We start from the raw sequence: 18,476 nt of genomic DNA on the forward strand, positions 1-18,476 counted from the left end.
ACAGGAGATCTGCAGATTTGTTAGGCAAGGGTGTTAAGCATTATGGAACCAAGGCAGGTACGTGCAATTAAGATACAGATCAGCCATGATCTAACTGAATAGTGGAACAGGCACAAGGGGTTGAATGGGCTGCTACGGATACTTCGGATGCTGGTATCTGAAACCAAAACAGAAAATGCTGGAAAATCTCCGCAGGTCTGACAGCATCTGTGGAGAGAGAAAATAGAGCCAATGTTTTGAGTCAGGATGACCCTTCGTCAGAGCTCAACGAGCCCAGCTCTGACGAAAGGTCACCCTGACTTGAAATTTAACAAGTTTGAATACATTACATTGATCTATTAGGTGTCATGTACATAATTTGTTGCACATAACCTGCAGACAAGAACATTAGCGTCTCTTATTTGCTTACTGTGCACAAGATTAAGGATGTTAAGCACTCCTCAGCTATACATGATTGGATGGAGAGTTAAGCTTCCTCATTTCTATTCCAAGCAGCATGCTTCATACTACATTTGTTACCAAATTAGGGCCCATTCTCGTGTTGAGAACTTAAAACCACTAGGAAGTCTAGGGATATCAAAACTAATTTCTGATGGAACTTTTTTGTTAAGATAACAAAAGAGAGTTGATTTTAATACATCAGCCTGGGTTACATTTGTGTCCAAATAATAGAATCATAAAATCCCTACGGTGCAGAAGGAGGCCATTCGCTGCATGGTGCTTAGAATAGAAATGAGGAAGCTTTACTCTCCATCCAATCATGTTAACTGAGGAGTGCTTAACATCCTTAATCTTGAGCACAAAAAGCAAATAATAAATGTTCTTGTCTGCAGGTTATGTGCAACAAATTATATACATGATACCCAATAGATCAAGCCTGCACCAACAACAATCCCACCCAGGTCCTATTCCCGTAACTCCACATATTTATACTGCTTATCACCTGATACTAAGGGACAATTTGGTATGACAATCCACCTAACCTGCACATCTTTGGATGGTGGGAGGAAACCAGAGCACCCGGAGGAAACCAATGCAGACACAGGGAGAACGTGCAAACTCCACACAGACAGTCACCTGCGGCTGGAATTGAACCCAAGTCTCTGGCGTTGTGAGGCAGCAGTGCTAACCACTGTGCTACCATGCTGCCCAAATCCTAGGAGTAAAAGATGAGTGTACCATCTAGTCCAGCAAACACATCTTTAACTCCATGTTGTTTCAATATGTCTACATTTTTTTCAAAGCTACTGGATTGCAATACTGACTTTCTGCAACAATCATCAGATGAGTAGCAATTCTCAGTGCAGCCAATCAGATTAGCGAATGATATATTATTGATAAGATAAGAAAAACATAGTTGTGGCACAAAGTATTTTTTTTTAATTAATAAAAGGTGCCGTGAGACTTTTTAGTATAGCATATGCACAAAAAAAGTATTAAGTTTTACTCATAAAGGAAGTTCCTCCTAGAGGGAGTTTTGTTCAAAGGCTTTACATGCAATCTTGAATAGTATTTTTTTTAAATCAAAAATGATTGCCCTGGTCCGGGTCGATTAATAATGAACATTTTGAAAGGTGCTCACTATCACTCCAATTTATGTTAAGTTAATTAAATAATTCATAATTAATATACCCCCCATTCTTTGATGTTCAAAGATTGTTGGAAGTAATTTCATGTCAACCTTTTCCATTGTGCTGATGGGTTATAACAATGCTGAATCATTAATGTCACAAGCTTCGATCTAATAGGCTCAACATAAATCGGCTTGCTGAGGTTAAATCCTCGTGATTACTTTAAAGTCTTCACGCCAGCAACATTACTCCCCCCAATCTACTTCTCCTGCCTCATCTAAATATTTAAAAGTACATTATCTGAAATTTCCAGCCGAGCTCAAACTTTCATCAAGTCTTCATGACTGAAAGACCACATGCAACAGCCAACGATATTTGAGGAATAAAATCTTTTAATGTGGTCCAACGTTAAGCGTGTCAATAAGTGCCCTCACCATGATTGCAACCTGGCTTGTGATTTTAATTTCAAACTTACAATCTAGGTGAAAAGGAAGTTTAAACTGTGTTTGGTTGTCACCAAACGTCTGCCTGATGTATGGGTTTGTAAATTTCCTGCACTTGTTTGCTTCATTTCCACGTGCATGAACAACAATAAATTACAAACAGATAGGGGAACAGACCAATCAAGTTGGGACAAAGGCAAACTACAAATCAAATAATAGCTCAAGATAGGTTTAGAAAATACTTTCAGCCACTGTCTCGAGTTCTCAGGGGCTTGTGCACTTTCAGCCCAAGGGGCTGATAATGTCCAGGGGGAACTTTGGCACTGCTCACTGGACAGTGGGCAGTGCCTAAAAGGGCAGGGCCTGTTTGGGTAGGGCGGGTGGGGAGGGGGGAGGGGGGGGCGGGGGGGGAAACAGAGCTTCCCGCTGCCACTCTGCAGTCGGGCTGAGGGACAGAGGGTGGGAGGCCTGCGATCCGAGCTGTTGGTGGGAGGGGAACTGCAGGAGGGGCAGGGGAGATCAAGGTGGGGCCAGTGGCGGTGGGGAAGGTGGATCGAGGCTGGCCAGACAAGCTCGGGGGGGCCAGCAATCGGGCCATGGAGAGTCGGAGGGCCTGTGCGATCGGGAGGCCCTGACAGATCGGCACATACGCAGTGGCCCGCTCAGTGCTATGTTGCCGGCCTCTCCAGTGGGAATAGGCGATGCCCAAAGATATTTAGCGTGATTCACACTAGTGCACTCTGCAGTGCAGAGTGTGGGAGATTCATTTTGAAACTCCCACTGAAAAAACCAGCGGGATTTACTCCGGTTTTTCCATGAATTTAACACTTTTCAGGAGAATCGCCCCCCTTATTTCCAATTATAAGGAGGAAATTCGCATGGCAAAATATAAGAAATTAATAAAATTTACTTTTAAACATGTTTTGCAACTTTGGACATACATCATTAGAAAGATTATAAAGTGGAAACATCATCCCATCTAGCACCCCTGTCTGTGCTTGCTCACCTACATCAGTTATGCAGCATCCCGATTTTAAAATTTTCATCCTGCTTTTCAAATCCTTCCACAGTTTTGCCCCTCCCTATCTCCACAGATGGGATGATGCTTCCAGTGTATAATCTTTCTGATGAAGGGTATAGGCCCAAAGTTTCATAGCAAGTTTTGCCCCTCCCTATCTCTATAACCTCCTCCAACCACACAACACTCTGAGATATACGAGCTCCTCTACTTCTGACCTCTTATGCACTCCCAATCAGAATTGCTTCACCTCTGCTGGCCGAGCCTTCAGTTGCCTAGGCCCCCAAGCGCTGGAATTCATTCCCCACAACCCTCTACCTCATTTACCTCCCGCAAGGCACACCTTAAAAACCTATCTCTTTGATCAAGCTTTTGGTCATCTGATTCAAAATCTCAATACGTGGTTCATGTTCTACTTTGGATGGAACGCTCCCATGTTCCGCCAGCTGGTTCAATGGGGGGGGGGGGGGGGCGGGAGAAAGCGTTTGGTGGGAGGCCCAGAAATCTGGTGTGAATTTCCCGTAGGATCCTGCGTGGGATGTCCACCATGACAGATCGGGAAACCTGCTAGCGGCTAGCGTGAACATTATTTACATCGCGCTCATGAGATTCAAATGAAAGCCCAACTCCCAAACCTGATTCCTCATGACACCAGCAGGAAAGCACACCAGTGCAAAACAAGTCTGAAACAACATGGTTTGCAAATGTCAGAACTCAGCTGAAGAATGCCTGGAGCTGCCTACGCAGTTTGGGATGGAGGCTGCCAGCAATCTTGGACCACAGAACACCAGAACAGTTGGTGGGGTTACACCTACAGGTGCACCTTCCAGATTCAGCGTCCTGAAGGAGGACCATCTTCCAGCCTCGGAATGTTCCTGTATATTTGTCTGCTTTTTCCAAAATTCTTTCGACTCTGGACTGGTTCCTACAGATTGGAGGGTAGCTAATGTAAGGGAGGTAGAGAGAAAACAGAGAACTATAGACCAGTGAGCCTAACGTCGGTACTGAGGAAGTTGCTAGAGTCCATTATCAAGGCTTTCATAACTCAGCATTTAGAAGGCAGTGATATAATCAGACAAAGTCAGCATGGATTTACAAAAGGGAAACCATGCTTGACGAATCTAATGGAATTCTTTGAGGATTAACTAGTAGAGTTGACCGAGGAGAACCAGTGGATGTGGCTTATTAGACTTTCATAAGGCTTTCGACAACATCTCACATAACAGACTACTATGTAGAGTTAAAGGACATGGGATTGCAAGTAATGTCTTGAGATGGATAGAAAGCAGTTAGGAAGCAAAGAGTTGGCATATATGGGTCTTTTTCTGATTGGCAGTCAGTGGCAGGGTTCCACAGGGATCTGTGCTAGGACCCCAACTGTTCACATTATTATCAATGATTTGGAAGAGGGAACTGAATGAATTATCTCCAAATTTGCAGATGATACAAAGTTGGGTGGGAGGATGAGCTGTGAGGAGGATGCAGAGATGTTTCAGCATGATTTGGACAGGCTGAGTGTGTGGACAACGCATGGCAGATGCAGTATAATATGGATAAATGTGAGCTTATCCACTTTGGTAGCAATAATAGGAAGACAGATCATTACTTGAATGGGTGTAAGTTGACATAGGATACTCAGTGAGACTTTGATGTCCTCATGCATCAGTCCCTGAAAGTAAGCGCGCAGGTACAGCAGGCAGTAAAGAAGGTAAATGGTATGTTGGCCTTCATTGTGAGAGGATTTGTGTATAGCGATAGGGATGTTTTGCTGCAATTGTATATGATGCTGTTGAGGCCACACCTGGAGTATTGTGTGCAGTTTTGGTGCCCTTATCTGAGGAAAGATGTCCTTGCTATAGAGGGAGTACAGTGAAGGTTTACCAGGCTGATTCCTGGGCTGAAGAAGAATGAGAGGGGATCTCATAGAAACTTAGAAAATTCTAACGGGGTTATACATGGTAGATTCAGAAAGAATGTTCCCAATGGTTGCGGCGGGGGGGGGGAGGAGAGAGTTCAGAACTAGGGGTCATAGCTTGAGGATAAGGGGGTGAACCTTTTAGAACCAAGGTGAGGATGAATTTCTTTACCCAGAGGATGGTGAATGTGTGGAATTCACTACCACAGAAAGTAGTTGAGGCCAAAACATTGTCTGATTTCAGAAGAAATTAGATATAGCTCTTGGGGCTAAAGGGATCAAGGGATGGGGGGGGGGAAAGGGAGGGGATCAGGATATTGAATTTGATGATCAGCCATGATCATAATGAATGGCAGAGCAGGCTGGAAGGGCCAAATGGCCTCCTCCTGCTTCCAGTTTCTATGCTTTCTCAGGAGGTCCATCTTGACTTTCAGAAGGTCCATCATCTTTCCTCAATAATGGGTCAGTGATGTTGGGTGCATTTTCAATATGGTGCCCAGATACAACAGCAGACTATGGGCATCAGGCCTGCCCTGGCATGGAATATGGTGCAAAACCCATAGTTGTACAATTAATGAGGTCAAGGCCAAAAGATTTGGCTTGTTTTCCCACCAGCCTTCACAATGGAAACACTCACTGCAAGTTGGTGATGGTAAAAGATACACATGAATCTTTTGCTGGGTTGGAATCGAGAGGGAAAACTTGCAGATCATAAATCTTTCTATCTGCATAAAATGTGATCAAATTTTGTCAATTTATTAAGGCCATTCATTTTTGGGATTCCAATTGCAAACTCTAGTTGCACACGGTTGGTGACTTCTTAAGAAATGCCTTCAGCTTGACTGTATAACCCAAATAGGGGAGACGGTGGCCTAGTGGTATTATCACTTGACTATTAGTCCAGAAACTCAGCTAATGTTCTGGGGACCCAGGTCCGAATCCCACCATGGCAGATGGTGGAATTTGAAATCAATATAATATCTGGAATTACTGATGACCATGAAACCATTGTCGATTGCCAGAAAAACTAATGTCCTTTAGGGAAGGAAATCTGCCGTCCTTATCTAGTCTGGCCTACATGTGACTCCGGAGACACAGCAATGTGATTTACTCTCAACTGCCCTCGGGTAACTAGGGATGGGCAATGAATGCTGGCCAGTCAGCAATGTCCATGTCCCACAAATTAATTTTTAAAAATCATCTGGATCATGGGCTAAATTTGTATTTATGAAGTGCTTCATTGTACCATTACGACAATAAGCTCATTATCATTTTAATAAACCATGAAAATCAAGTGGTAATTTAATTTAATTCAATGCAATTAACTGCATGTAATGTATTGCAGGTTTCTTTCAAAGCATTTTAACAAAATGAATAACTACAAATCTCTCAGATTTGCCTATGTACCTTCCAGCTTACTAACAGTTTACATCAATGTAAAATACTGTGCCATCTTCTGCAGTTGCGAGGTTACAGGGCATGCTGCGATTAGATGCAGATTCTGTACTTTTCAAAAAATAAATAGTGTGTAGATACAAAATACTTGAGATCTTCAATTCACACATGCACACCTCAATGCAGATTAGGTAGGTGAGACGTGTTTCTGTGTAATATAGATGATCTAGAAAGCTGAGGCAGGGGTATCAGGAATTTATTCATAAATTCTGTTTTGTATTGGAAGCTCTAAGCATAATCACTGCCCTTCTACTAGTAGCTGCAGTCTCAATACCACTTTAGTTACAGCAATTGTGAAATTAATGGTAAATGGTAAGACTTTTCCCAATTTATCTGAATTTCAGTGAACCTGCACTGTTCAACCAACATATAGCAAATGCCAAACAGAACATGCATGGTTAACAATAGATTTCCATCTTCAATAGTCATTACATCATAGTTAAGAGAGTGAAACAACCCTTTGGTTAATCTGTTCCACAGCAACATTTTTGAATGAGAAAGGTCGGGCTGCAAAGTCCACAGGATACTTAGAGCAAAATGGCAGAACCATTTCTTAAAGCTTACATTAGAGCATCAGAGGTACCACAGCTTTCCACTGTGCATCTTAGCTGCTTCAATTACATTTCATGCATTAACCTTTCTTTCGCAATAGCACATTCCTGTTAGTGGAGGAGGTTGGGACCTGGCCAGCAATTCTCCATTATTGTAAACTGAGATTCCAGACTTGTCTTTCACCAAAAGCAACGTGGTGGCTGCCTTAATAGTGATTTAGTGCTGTATATTATTTCATGCTTCCTGTGAATGGCAGTGGTTAAATAGCCATTATTAAGTGCTCTATAGTATTTGCTATTTACTGTGTAAAGCCTTTTACAGCCTGTAATAGAGAACCTTGGATACGTGAAGAATAACAAAGGGGAAGGTAGCTGAAGAGACTGAACTGATCTGAAGGAGCAATCTATGTTGATGATGGTCACCTACTGACAGGGTGTACAATTCAAATTTAATAAGTGATGGTGTTAAAATGCTTGGCAGAACCACTGCCACACAACTGTTAAAGACTAACTCATTCTTCATATGCAAATGACAGTATCAAATAGAACAACACAGTACACAATTCACAATATTCAAATTGACATTGGATATGTAATGGACCTCCATAAACCTGAAATAATCTAAAACTCAGCCGCCCATGTCTTAACTCACAGTGAATCCCATTCATCTATCACCCTGTGTTCACCGACTTACATTGGCTCCTGATCAAGCAATGTCCTAACTTAAATTTGTATCCTCATTTTGAAATCCCTCCATAGTCTTGTCCCTCCCTATCGGTGTAATCTCCTGTAGCCTCATAACTTTCCTTATGCTCCTCTAATTCTGCCCCCTTATGCATTCTCAATTATTATATATCCACCACGAGTGGACATGCCTTCAGTTGCCTCGGTCCCAAGCTCTGGAATTCCATCCCTATATCTCTCTTATTCACTTTCCTCACTTAATACTCGCCTTAAAACCAAACTCTTTGACCCAGCTTTTGGTCATCTGAGCTAATGTCTCTGTACGTGGCTTTGTGTCCTGCTTTGTTTTATTGTGTTCTTGTGAAGGGCCCTGGGATGTTTTGTAACATTGAAAGCGCTGTATTACTACATGTTGTTGTTGTAGGCTTGGATATACTAAACTGGAATCTTAGTCAGCAAAACCATCAGTACACATCTCACAACATGCATCACAATACTAATTTACTCTGGATAGCCAGAACAGCAATGTTACACAAAAGACCATGGATTTCTTTGGCAGATGCTTTTAACAAAAACAATTTGCCTGAAAACATATTTTAAGGAATAGCTTAAGATTATGGGGCCTCTGTTATCTGTTGCCCAAGGTATAGCAATTCACATTAGTAAGTGCTGCCTAGGAACTTAAAAGTAGAAGTAAATTATAAGTAACTGTTGGCACTATTAGTGAATGAACACTTAATATTTTGATGATTCATAGTTTTGGGATTGAATTGCTAAACTTAAGATAAGTGAAAGCCCCGGTGTAAAGGTGATCTACAGATGCAATTGCCATTCAATGGGTGGCCTGTGTTCATTTAATAAGGTCCGAGTTGGAAAACATTAACCAATGACCAACCCTTTTCTGGGCTTCTTGTTAAAACTGAGATGTCTACAGTTGTCGTCCAGAAGGGTTTAAATTATTTGTATGGACCCCAGAATCACCAAAGGGAAGGTGAAGTTAATTAATTGAAACCTCTAACTGGGATATATCCCAGTTGGGCAACGTTGCCTTGAGGACAGGTTGCAGGGAGATACCCTTTTGTTTTGAGTCTGTGTGAATTTTCATAGAAAGCAGGCAGTTCATGTTTGGAGCAGCTTGGAAAAGGGCAGAGACAGAAAGCTGCCAGCAGTTACAGTTGGGACCTGGGAGCAGCATTGAGAAAAAGCGGCAGAACTTTCCTGGAGCTGCAGACCAGAAGCAAACAGGACGATCAGAAATACAGGATGTTGGCTGATTTCAGAACCACCAAGCAAAAAAAAAATAAGGAAGCCCATGCTTGAGATGGGATGTTTACAATTGTGAAATGCTAAAAGATAATTTGAGGGTCACCTAACCAGATGCTACTGGAAGGTCCCCAAGAAAACTCCCAGCCATGCTAAAGCAGCACAGCAGGTTGGGAGAGCCAAGCGAAGGCTGTTTAACATGCTTCCCGCTGGACGCCAAGCTCTCTGCAAGTCCCCGGCAGCCGGATTTCCAGCGCCGTCAACTCTGCACCAGAAATCGGCGTGGAGCTGCATAAATTATTTAAATGAGAATTTAAATAAAATTTAAATATCATTAGCGGGCCCAGGACTGAAGTCTTCGGGTCTGCTAGCCTCTCCCCCACGCCACCCCCCACCCCAAGTGTTACACTCCAGTGGGGTTTACTATAGCTCCCCACTTGCGGGGAGCTGGCGGACCGACCCCGCTGGAGTGAAGGGGGGGCCATCGAGGCTCCCCAGAGGGTCGGGCACCAGGGGGTGCCCCGTGGGCATTGCCACCCTGGCGATGCCAAAGGGGCAGGGCATCGGTGAGGGTGGGGGGTCCCGCTGCCACGCTGCACTTGGGATCGCAAGCAGAGTGAGGGAGGCCAGCGATCGGGGCTGGGCATCGGGGTGGGGGGGGGGGGGGAAGGAGGGGCTGGCCAGCGAACGGGAGGTCTGCAGTACGGGGCTACTGAGCTTGCGCCAATCTCAGCGCTGAAAAATCACGCATGCGCAGTGGCCTGCTCAGCGCTATGTTGCTGGCCTTTCCAGTGGGAATAGGCCCAACCCCCTGAATTTTTACGAGATTTACGCTAGTGCACTCTGTAATGCACAGAGTGTGGGAGATTCATTTTGAAAGTCCCACCGAAAAACCAGCGTGATTTACTCCAGTTTTTACCCGAATTCGACAATTATAATTTTTTGGGGAGAATCTCCCCCCTCATACAGGGAATAGCAGGGGCGTTGAAGAAAATCAAAGTGAATTTCTGAGATCTGTGTCACACCATGGTTTGATCCCAAGAGAAGTGTAGGAACCCTGAAGATCCAGTAAATTAAAGGATAACTCTTGTGTGGAAATAAAAGTAGAATGGGGAGTGTCCTGTTGAGGGTTTTCAGGCTTAAATAATCGGTGTTTACCCAGTTAGTTGTGAATGCTTTGTTGAACTCTTCTACAGTAAAAACATTTTTGCGTCAAATGTGAAACCTTGTGGCATAATTATTTCAGTTAATAACAGGGCGTTAAATTTTTCTTTGAAGTTACATGTCTCCACTGAGATCATAACACATTCCCGCAAAGTTGCTTCACCCGCTATTTAAACAGAATCATTAAACCAATTAAAATAAACTGTTTAAAGCCCATATTAAAGTAGCACACAACAAAATGGCACAGCGGCACAGTGATTAGCGCTGCTGCCTCACAGTTCCAGAGACCTGGGTTCAATTCCGGCCTTGGGTGACTCTTTGTGTGGAGTTTGCACATTCTCCCTGTGTCTGTGGGGATTTCCTCCGACTGCTCCAGTTTTATTCCACAGTCCAAAGATGTGCAGGTTAGGTGGATTGGCCATGCAAAATTGCCCCTTAGTGTCCCACGATGTGTAGGTTAGATGAACTTTCCATGGGAAATATTTGGAGTTATGGAGATAGGGCGGGGAAGAGGGCATGGGTAAGATGCTCTGTCAGAGAGTCAGTGCAGACACGATGGAGTAAATGGCCTCTTCTGCAGAGTAGGGATTCTATGATTCCATGAGACTCATTGAATATGAACTTGCTAATAGCTCAGATAGTAATTGTTTTAAAGCATGCAAATTATAAGCCAGGAAAGTGATTTGAAGGGGTAGTCACCAGTTTAATTTAAGAAAGCAAATTACCTAAAAAAAAAACTCAACAAGCTCATAAAAGAAATATTACTGAAGTGCCATGGATTTAATAAGAGGGTACTTATTCCTGTAATTATTTTTCAGTTTTTAGTTCTGTGACACAATAAGCTTGGTTTGTCCTATCCATGTGTAATTGGCTGGATTTCCATCCTCGAGGCAGATGGCAGGGGTTAGAAAAATCTCCAGTTCAGTTGCCTGCCTTAGGAGAAAGTGCCTACACGGACAGGATTTTCATTGTGGGGCAGGTGTGGGCTGCACTTGGGCCAAATTATTGTCCACAGGGACTGCTGGGTGCAAAGGCAAGCTGCTTAAAAAGCCAGCCTCGGTGCTATGAGACTTCACCGCAGTTACAATATAAACAGAAAGGCCCTCCATCCCTCACCCCCCACATGCCCATTCATACCATCTCATGCCACCAACCACCCGCTATGGTCCCTCAAGCCCAGGTATGCCCCCGAACAACCTCCAAGGCCACTCACCTCCCCACATGCCAAAACATAACCCTTAAACAATCCCTTTAGCCCCATCTGCTCCCACTCTGCAGTATGCCTCCTATTCACTCCCAAATGTCCCTCATGCTAAGATAAGCCCCCTCTAAAACACTGATACCCTCTCAGTCCCTCAATACCAATCAATGGGTACATCCATGCCAATTTACCCATTATACGCTCTATAGAATCAAATGAACCAGAGTGACAGTAGGCTTTTTTCTTCTGTCATTGCTAACTTTAGACTTAAAAAAACATCCTTTTGATTCCAGGCCAATAAAAGTCTCATTCAGTTAAAGTTTCACAGCAGAAATTGCAAACACTTGAAATCTCTTTATCTTGTGTAAATAATCATCATGAAATTAACACTTCTGGCTCTCTGATTTCTTCTGTCAAGATCACAACGTATATTTACACAGGATAGAGGTTTTAAGTGCTTGCAGTTTCTGCTATCAATAATTTAAATGGTTTGGCTATTGATGCCAGTATTGACCTATAGTAAAAAATGTTTTTTTCAAAGTGGAAAGTTATGAATGAATGACTTGTTTTAAAAGCTTTTATTCTGTCACTCTAGAGTTGATTGGTTCTATACATTGTGTAGTGGTTGAATGGGCATGGTAGCTTAGCATGGAGAGCATGAGAGATAATGTTAGTTGCTTGTTGGCATACATTGGCATAGGGGAATGAGAGGACTTTTTAAACCTACCTTTCAAAAAGGTTCTCTCTGAAGTGCCATGAACCATGGCTCTTTGAAAAGCTGGGCCGATGCCATGAGAATTGTGGAAGACAAGGAAATGTCTATCCTCACAATGGAGCAGGCCAGGCCAAGAGTGCAGGGTGTGGGCTCACCAGCTCAAACCAGCCCCCACCCTTCCAAGGATTTCCTGAAAATCGGAAACCCCAAAAATGGGGTTGGGAATCCTGGAATCAGGTCCTGGCTGCTATTTTTATAGGGCTCCCAAATCATCCCAACACTGTGAAAATCCAGCCTAATGTACATAACAATCACTCAAAATTACAGAACAAAGAACATGCAAATACATGGAACAAGAGAAGGGAACTCAGTCACTTGAGCCTGTTACATTACTTAGTCAGATCATGAGTGATATCTACCTCAGCTTCAATTATCTGGCTTTGCTTCATTTCCCACAACACCCATATCAAGTAAAAATCTTGATCTTAGTAATGAAAATTTCAAATAGTCAATCAGACTTCATAGATAGTATTTTGGGGAGAAAGAGAATTCCAGACTTCCACTAGGTTCCTTATTTGAGGAACAGGTTTCCTGGTTTTATTCATGAATGACCATTATTTTAAGACTGTTTCTTTGTTCTGAATTCCCCACCAGATGATATAGTTCCTCCGTAGTTACTTTTTCAAATCCCTTAAATCATTTTAAAAATCCCAATTAAATCACCCCACAGCCATCTATACTCAAGAAAATACAAATTAGATAGCCTAATAAATTAACCCTTCAAGCCCTGGTATCATTCCGATCAATTTGCACTGTACCATTTATACGACCCTTCCAGAGGTGTGGTCTGACCAAGATTCTTGACAACTAAAGCATAGTTCTTTTCAGCCTTCTTGAGATAAAGCCAAACATTCCATTAGCCATTCTGATGTCATATACATATGGACTAGATTTTTGTGATTTACATACTTAAACCTGAGAAGTAGTTCCTCCTCATCTTAGTTTTAAATCTCCTGCCTCTCAACCTATACCTGTGACCTCTTGTTATAGATTGCCCCACAAGGAGAAACATTTGGTCCACATTTACTTTATCATTTGTGATTTACGTACTTAATTGTGTATAGATGGGTCTTTTTCTAAATGGAGGTCGGTCACCAGTGGTGTGCCCCAGGGATCTGTTCTGGGACCCTTGCTGTTTGTCATTTTCATAAATGACCTGGATGAGGAAGTGGAGGGGTGGGTTGGTAAGTTTGCTAACGACACGAAGGTTGGTGGGGTTGTGGAGGGATGTCAGAAGTTACAGAGGGACATAGATAGGATGCAAGACTGGGCAGAGAAGTGGCAGATGGACTTCAACCCAGATAAATGCGTAGTGGTCCACTTTGGCAGGTCGAATGGGATGAAGGAGTACAATATTAAGGGAAAGACTCTTAGTACTGTGGAGGATCAGAAGGACCTTGGGGTCCGGGTCCATAGGACTCTAAAATCGGCCCCGCAGGTGGAGGAGGTGGTTAAGAAGGCGTATGGTGTATTGGCCTTTATCAATCGAGGGATTGAGTTTAGGAGTCCGGGGTTAATGATGCAGCTATACAAGACCCTCGTCAGACCCCACTTGGAGTACTGTGCTCAGTTCTGGTCGCCTCATTACAGGAAGGATGTGGAAAAGATTGAAAGTGTGCAGAGGAGATTTACAAGGATGTTGCCTGGATTGAGTGGCATGCCTTATGAGGATAGGCTGAGGGAGCTCGGTCTTTTCTCCTTGGAGAGATGTAGGATGAGAGGAGACCTAATAGAGGTATATAAGATGTTGAGAGGCATAGATCGGGTGGACTCTCAGAGGCTTTTTCCCAGGGTGGAAATGGCTGCTACAAGAGGACACAGGTTTAAGGTGCTGGGGTGTAGGTACAGGGGAAATGTTAGGGGGAAGTTTTTCACACAGAGGGTGGTGGGCGAGTGGTATCGGCTGCCGTCAGTGGTGGTGGAGGCAAACTCAATAGGGTCTTTTAAGAGACTCCTGGATGAGTACATGGGACTTAATAGATGGAGGGTTATAGGTAGGCCTAAAAGGTAGGGATATGTTCGGCACAACTTGTGGGGCCGAAGGGCCTGTTTTGTGCTGTAGTTTTCTATGTTTCTATGTTAAACATAGGAACACAGGAATTAGGAGCAGAAGTAAGCAATTCAGCCCTTCGAGCCTGCTCCGCCATTCAATCAGATCATGGCTGATCTCTCCCTGGTCTCAAATCCACCTCCCTACCTGTTTCCCATATCCCTTTAACCCATTTTGTTAAATCAGAAATATAGCTATCTCCTTCTTGAAACCATTTAATGATTCAGACTCCACTACACTTGGGGCAGAGTTCCACAAATTCACCACCCTCTGCGAGAAGTAGTTCCTCCGCATCTTAGTTTTAAATCTCCTACCTCTCAACCTATACCTGTGACCTCTTGTTCTCGATTGCCCCACAAGGGGAAACATTTGGTCCACATTTACTTTATCAATCCCTTTTAGTATTTTATATACCTCGATCAGATTCCCTCTCATCCTTCTAAACTCCAGTGAGTATAAGCCCAAACTGTTTAATCTCTCCTCATACGTCAAAGAGTGGCTCGGTGGCACAGTGGTTAGCACTGCTGCCTCAGAGTGCCTGGGACCTGGGTTCAATTCCGGCCTTGGGTGACTGTGTGGAATTTTCACATTCTCCCTGTTTCTGCGTGGGTTTCCTCTGGGTGATTCTGTGTCCTCCCACAGTCCAAAGATGTGCAGGTTGGGCTAATTGGCCATATTAAATTGCCCCTTATTATCAGGGAGACTAGCAGGGTAAATATGTGGAGTTATGGGGAAAAGGCTTGGGTGGGATTGTTGTCAGTGCGTGCTCGATGGGCCGAATGGCCTCCTGCTGCACTGTAGGGATTCTATGATTCTTTCATCCCCAGAACCAATCTGGTGAACCTCCTTTGAACAGCCTCCAATGCCACCACATCCTTCCTCAGATAAGGAGACCAAAACTGGACACAATAGTCATATGTGGTTTTACCAACACCCTATGCAATTGCAACAACACTTCTTTATTTTGTTCCTCTGCAATTTCCAGTCTCTCATCATTTTTTTAAAAATCCAATTTGTCTTTCTTGGATCCTAATCAGATGACTTTAATGCTATGATGATGACCTCTATCTGCCACTTTTGCCCACTCAAACCTCGTTCTCGTTTTTCCTGATTTGTTTCAACCAGCCAATAGTTCTTAAGATTACAACTCTTGGTTAGAGGAAATAAAAATAGTTTATATTGCAAGTAGGTTAACGTATGAGGTAAAGATAATTTAAAAAAACGGGGCTGTTAAGTTCCAGGTCTGAAAGAGTCATCACTTCAAGTTACAGGCAGTCCTCAGAATTACTACACATATGGTTCCTGAAAACCATGTTGTAAGTCAAAATGTCTAAGTCGGAAACAGTTTTCCCCACTGGGACAATGTTATAAATGGGGAATTGGTTCTTGAACCGAGGCGCGATACCCTATATTCACTGAAGGGCTTCAGGATAATTGCCTTACAGTACTGCCCACGATATAATAGTACCTACACTTCCAAAGACACTTCGATACTGTATCTGAGAAGCAAGTTGCCCTTCTTGAGGCTGTGGACTGCGAAACGCAAAGGAATATAACAATTGGCAAAGACGACTGTTCACCAGCGTGTTGTCATAAAGCCGAAACCGGCATTGAAACAAGGTGCCAATTTATAAATGTCTTAAGTGGTATTCATCAGAACTCAAACATCATAAAGTCAAGGACTGCCTGTAATTGGTTCCATAGGGTCAATTTTAAAGCCCCCTCTGGAGCAGTCCCAATTTTCCTATCATTAAAATTACACGCCCCTGTCGATCAAGAGTTTATGCTGTGTGCAGCCACAACAAAACACTACCTGTAGTTTTATATTTGCTTCTTGGTTACAGTCTACAACCACTCCTCAGGTTACCGCTTTTATAAGTCATCATGTCTTTGTAACCTCTGCAGCAATATCATACATTGATTTCCCTTAACAGCAGTCAATGTTTGTATTGCAGATAGTTGCTCTGGTCCCAATTGTTTGTCAAATATCAGCAGAAGTCATTAAATGATGATAAAAGGATTTATCAGACAAATGAGTACTTAATTCACAAAAACTGAACTAATTACATACTTGGCAGCAAATACGCGCACCACTTTTTAAAAAGGTAAATCAACATTATTATTTAACAATACAGTTAAAATCCACAGGGAAAATTGTAAAGAATCAGAAAAGTAAACTGCAATACATTTTGGGGACATACCTGGAGATCCTTTGGCAGTGGCTTTTTCTTCTTTATTCCTATCTGAATGTAGCTGAAAAGAACATGTGTGATTATTTGATTTTCTTCTGATGAGTGAAGTTCAGTTTGAAATAAAATGAAGCACAGTAATAAATATCACAGTAAAAGTCAGGGTCATGTTTGCAATTACCCTAGTTCTGATGAGGCTAACTCTAGACCCCAGGGGGTGACTAAAATAATGTTAGTAACCATAGAAACCCTACAGTGCAGAAGGAGGCCATTCGGGCCATCGAGCCTGCACCGATCACAATCCCACCCAGACCCTATCCCTGTAACCCCACATATTTACCCTGCTAATCCCCCTGACACCAAGGGGCAATTGAGCATGGCCCATCCACCTAACGCGCACATAGAAATCATGGAATCATAGAAATCATAGAAACCCCTACAGTACAGAAAGAGGCCATTCGGCCCATCGAGTCTGCACCGACCACAATCCCACCCAGGCCCTACCCCCATATCCCTACATATTTTACCCGCTAATCCCTCTAATCTACGCATCCCAGGACACTAAGGAGCAATTTTAGCATGGCCAATCAACCTAACCCGCACATCTTTGGACTGTGGGAGGAAACCGGAGCACCCGGAGGAAACCCACGCAGACACGAGGAGAATGTGCAAACTCCACACAGACAGTGACCCAAGCCGGGAATCGAACCCAGGTCCCTGGAGCTGTGAAGCAGCAGTGCTAACCACTGTGCTACCGTGCCGCTACCGTGCCGAAAATTACATCTTTCGAACTGTGGGAGGAAACCGAAGCACCCACGGGAAGAAGGTGCAGACTCCGCATAGTGACCCAAGGCCGGAATTGAACCCGGGTCCCTGGCGCTGCGAGGCAGTAGTGCTAACCACTGTGCCACCGTGCCACCTTGACTTGTCAACAAAGAGGCACAGAGAAGAAAAAAAAAGCCTCCAGGGATACAAGGAAAACAAAGAAAGGAGCCTTAATGAGCAAACAACAATTTGCAGTGAGACTTGTACATTTAATGTACATATAGACATTTCAAGATGCTTCACAGAGGCTACATCATTAAAATTGGATGCCAAAGAGGAGATGTTTAGGAAGAGTAGCCAAAATGTTTGGTCAAATAAATACCCTTTAAGGAGAGTCTTAAGGGGGACACAAAGGGACTTAGAAGAAGAATTCCAATGTATGAGGTTTAGGAGGAGGAGGAAAGCCAACAAAGGTGGGGCAAAGGAAACAGAGAAGAATTCAGTCTGAGGATTCAGGGGGTTGTTGACAATAAGAAAGGATGAAGAGATTTAAACACACGGATGACTATTTTAAACTGAAGCCAAGGGCAGGGAAGTGGTGAGAAGCAGTGGAGGAAGCTAAATGAATGATCTTAACCTTAATGGTAGGGAGGACCACTGACCCTTTACCCTTGATGATGTCAAGGCTGAAGGAGGGAAGCTATCTCAGGGAGAACTTCAGGATGGGGCTGGCACAGTGGTAGTGAATAAGGATTCGAAAGGAATGACAAGAGGACTGGAGTGGGTCAAGGCACTGGAAGGAGGATTACATCCTAGAGGTGTGAGGGTAAGAGACTGACATGTGATTTAATGGAAAAGACAAATACTATCACAATAGTAGCATGAGTAAGGTAGATGCTGGAATATAAGGTCAGGTAGGGAGGTTCCAGTAAAAGGAAAGATGTTGCAACCTGAGCTAAGTTTCAAAGCTGCGTTGTAATGCATTCTGTTGCAATATGGGCAGTGCATAGGGAGGGTGCTGGTTGCAAGTGGAAGCACATTCTGGAGAGAAAGTGGAGAAGGTAGAAATTGTTGCCCAACTCACAAAACCAATGGGGTACATATAATCAAATGTACTTGAAACAGGAGGAGGCCACTCAGCCACCCAAGCCTACTCCACCATTTGATAAGACCGTGGCTGATCTGATATGGCCTCGAATATACTTTCCTGCTTAACCCTTGCACTCTTTGACATCCTTGTCAATGAAGAATCACAGAATTGCCATGGCACAGAAGGTGGCCATTTGGGCTATCTAACTCGGTATTAAAAAAATTCAATGACCCTGCCTTCACTGCCCTTTGAGTAGAACAAAAGGAGGTTGATAAGATTAATTGCTAACAAGTGCACGTGCAGAAAGGTCAGTAAGGAATGTCTCTCTTCTTCCTTGTAACA

The 18,476-nt window shown here is 43.4% G+C and overlaps 1 protein-coding gene across 1 annotated transcript in view; it reads right to left on the reverse strand.

The window, feature by feature from the left end:
- LOC144481052 (doublecortin domain-containing protein 2-like) overlaps positions 1 to 18,476 on the reverse strand; it is a 90,947-nt gene that overhangs the window by 68,638 nt on the left and 3,833 nt on the right. Inside the window, exon 2 of the mRNA XM_078200706.1 lies at positions 16,292 to 16,343. Within this exon, the coding sequence (XP_078056832.1) occupies positions 16,292 to 16,343 (52 nt within the window). The remainder of the gene's footprint in view (positions 1 to 16,291; positions 16,344 to 18,476) is intronic.

The sequence above is a fragment of the Mustelus asterias genome, chromosome 2, assembly GCF_964213995.1.
Source record: "Mustelus asterias chromosome 2, sMusAst1.hap1.1, whole genome shotgun sequence".
Taxonomy (NCBI): domain Eukaryota; kingdom Metazoa; phylum Chordata; class Chondrichthyes; order Carcharhiniformes; family Triakidae; genus Mustelus; species Mustelus asterias.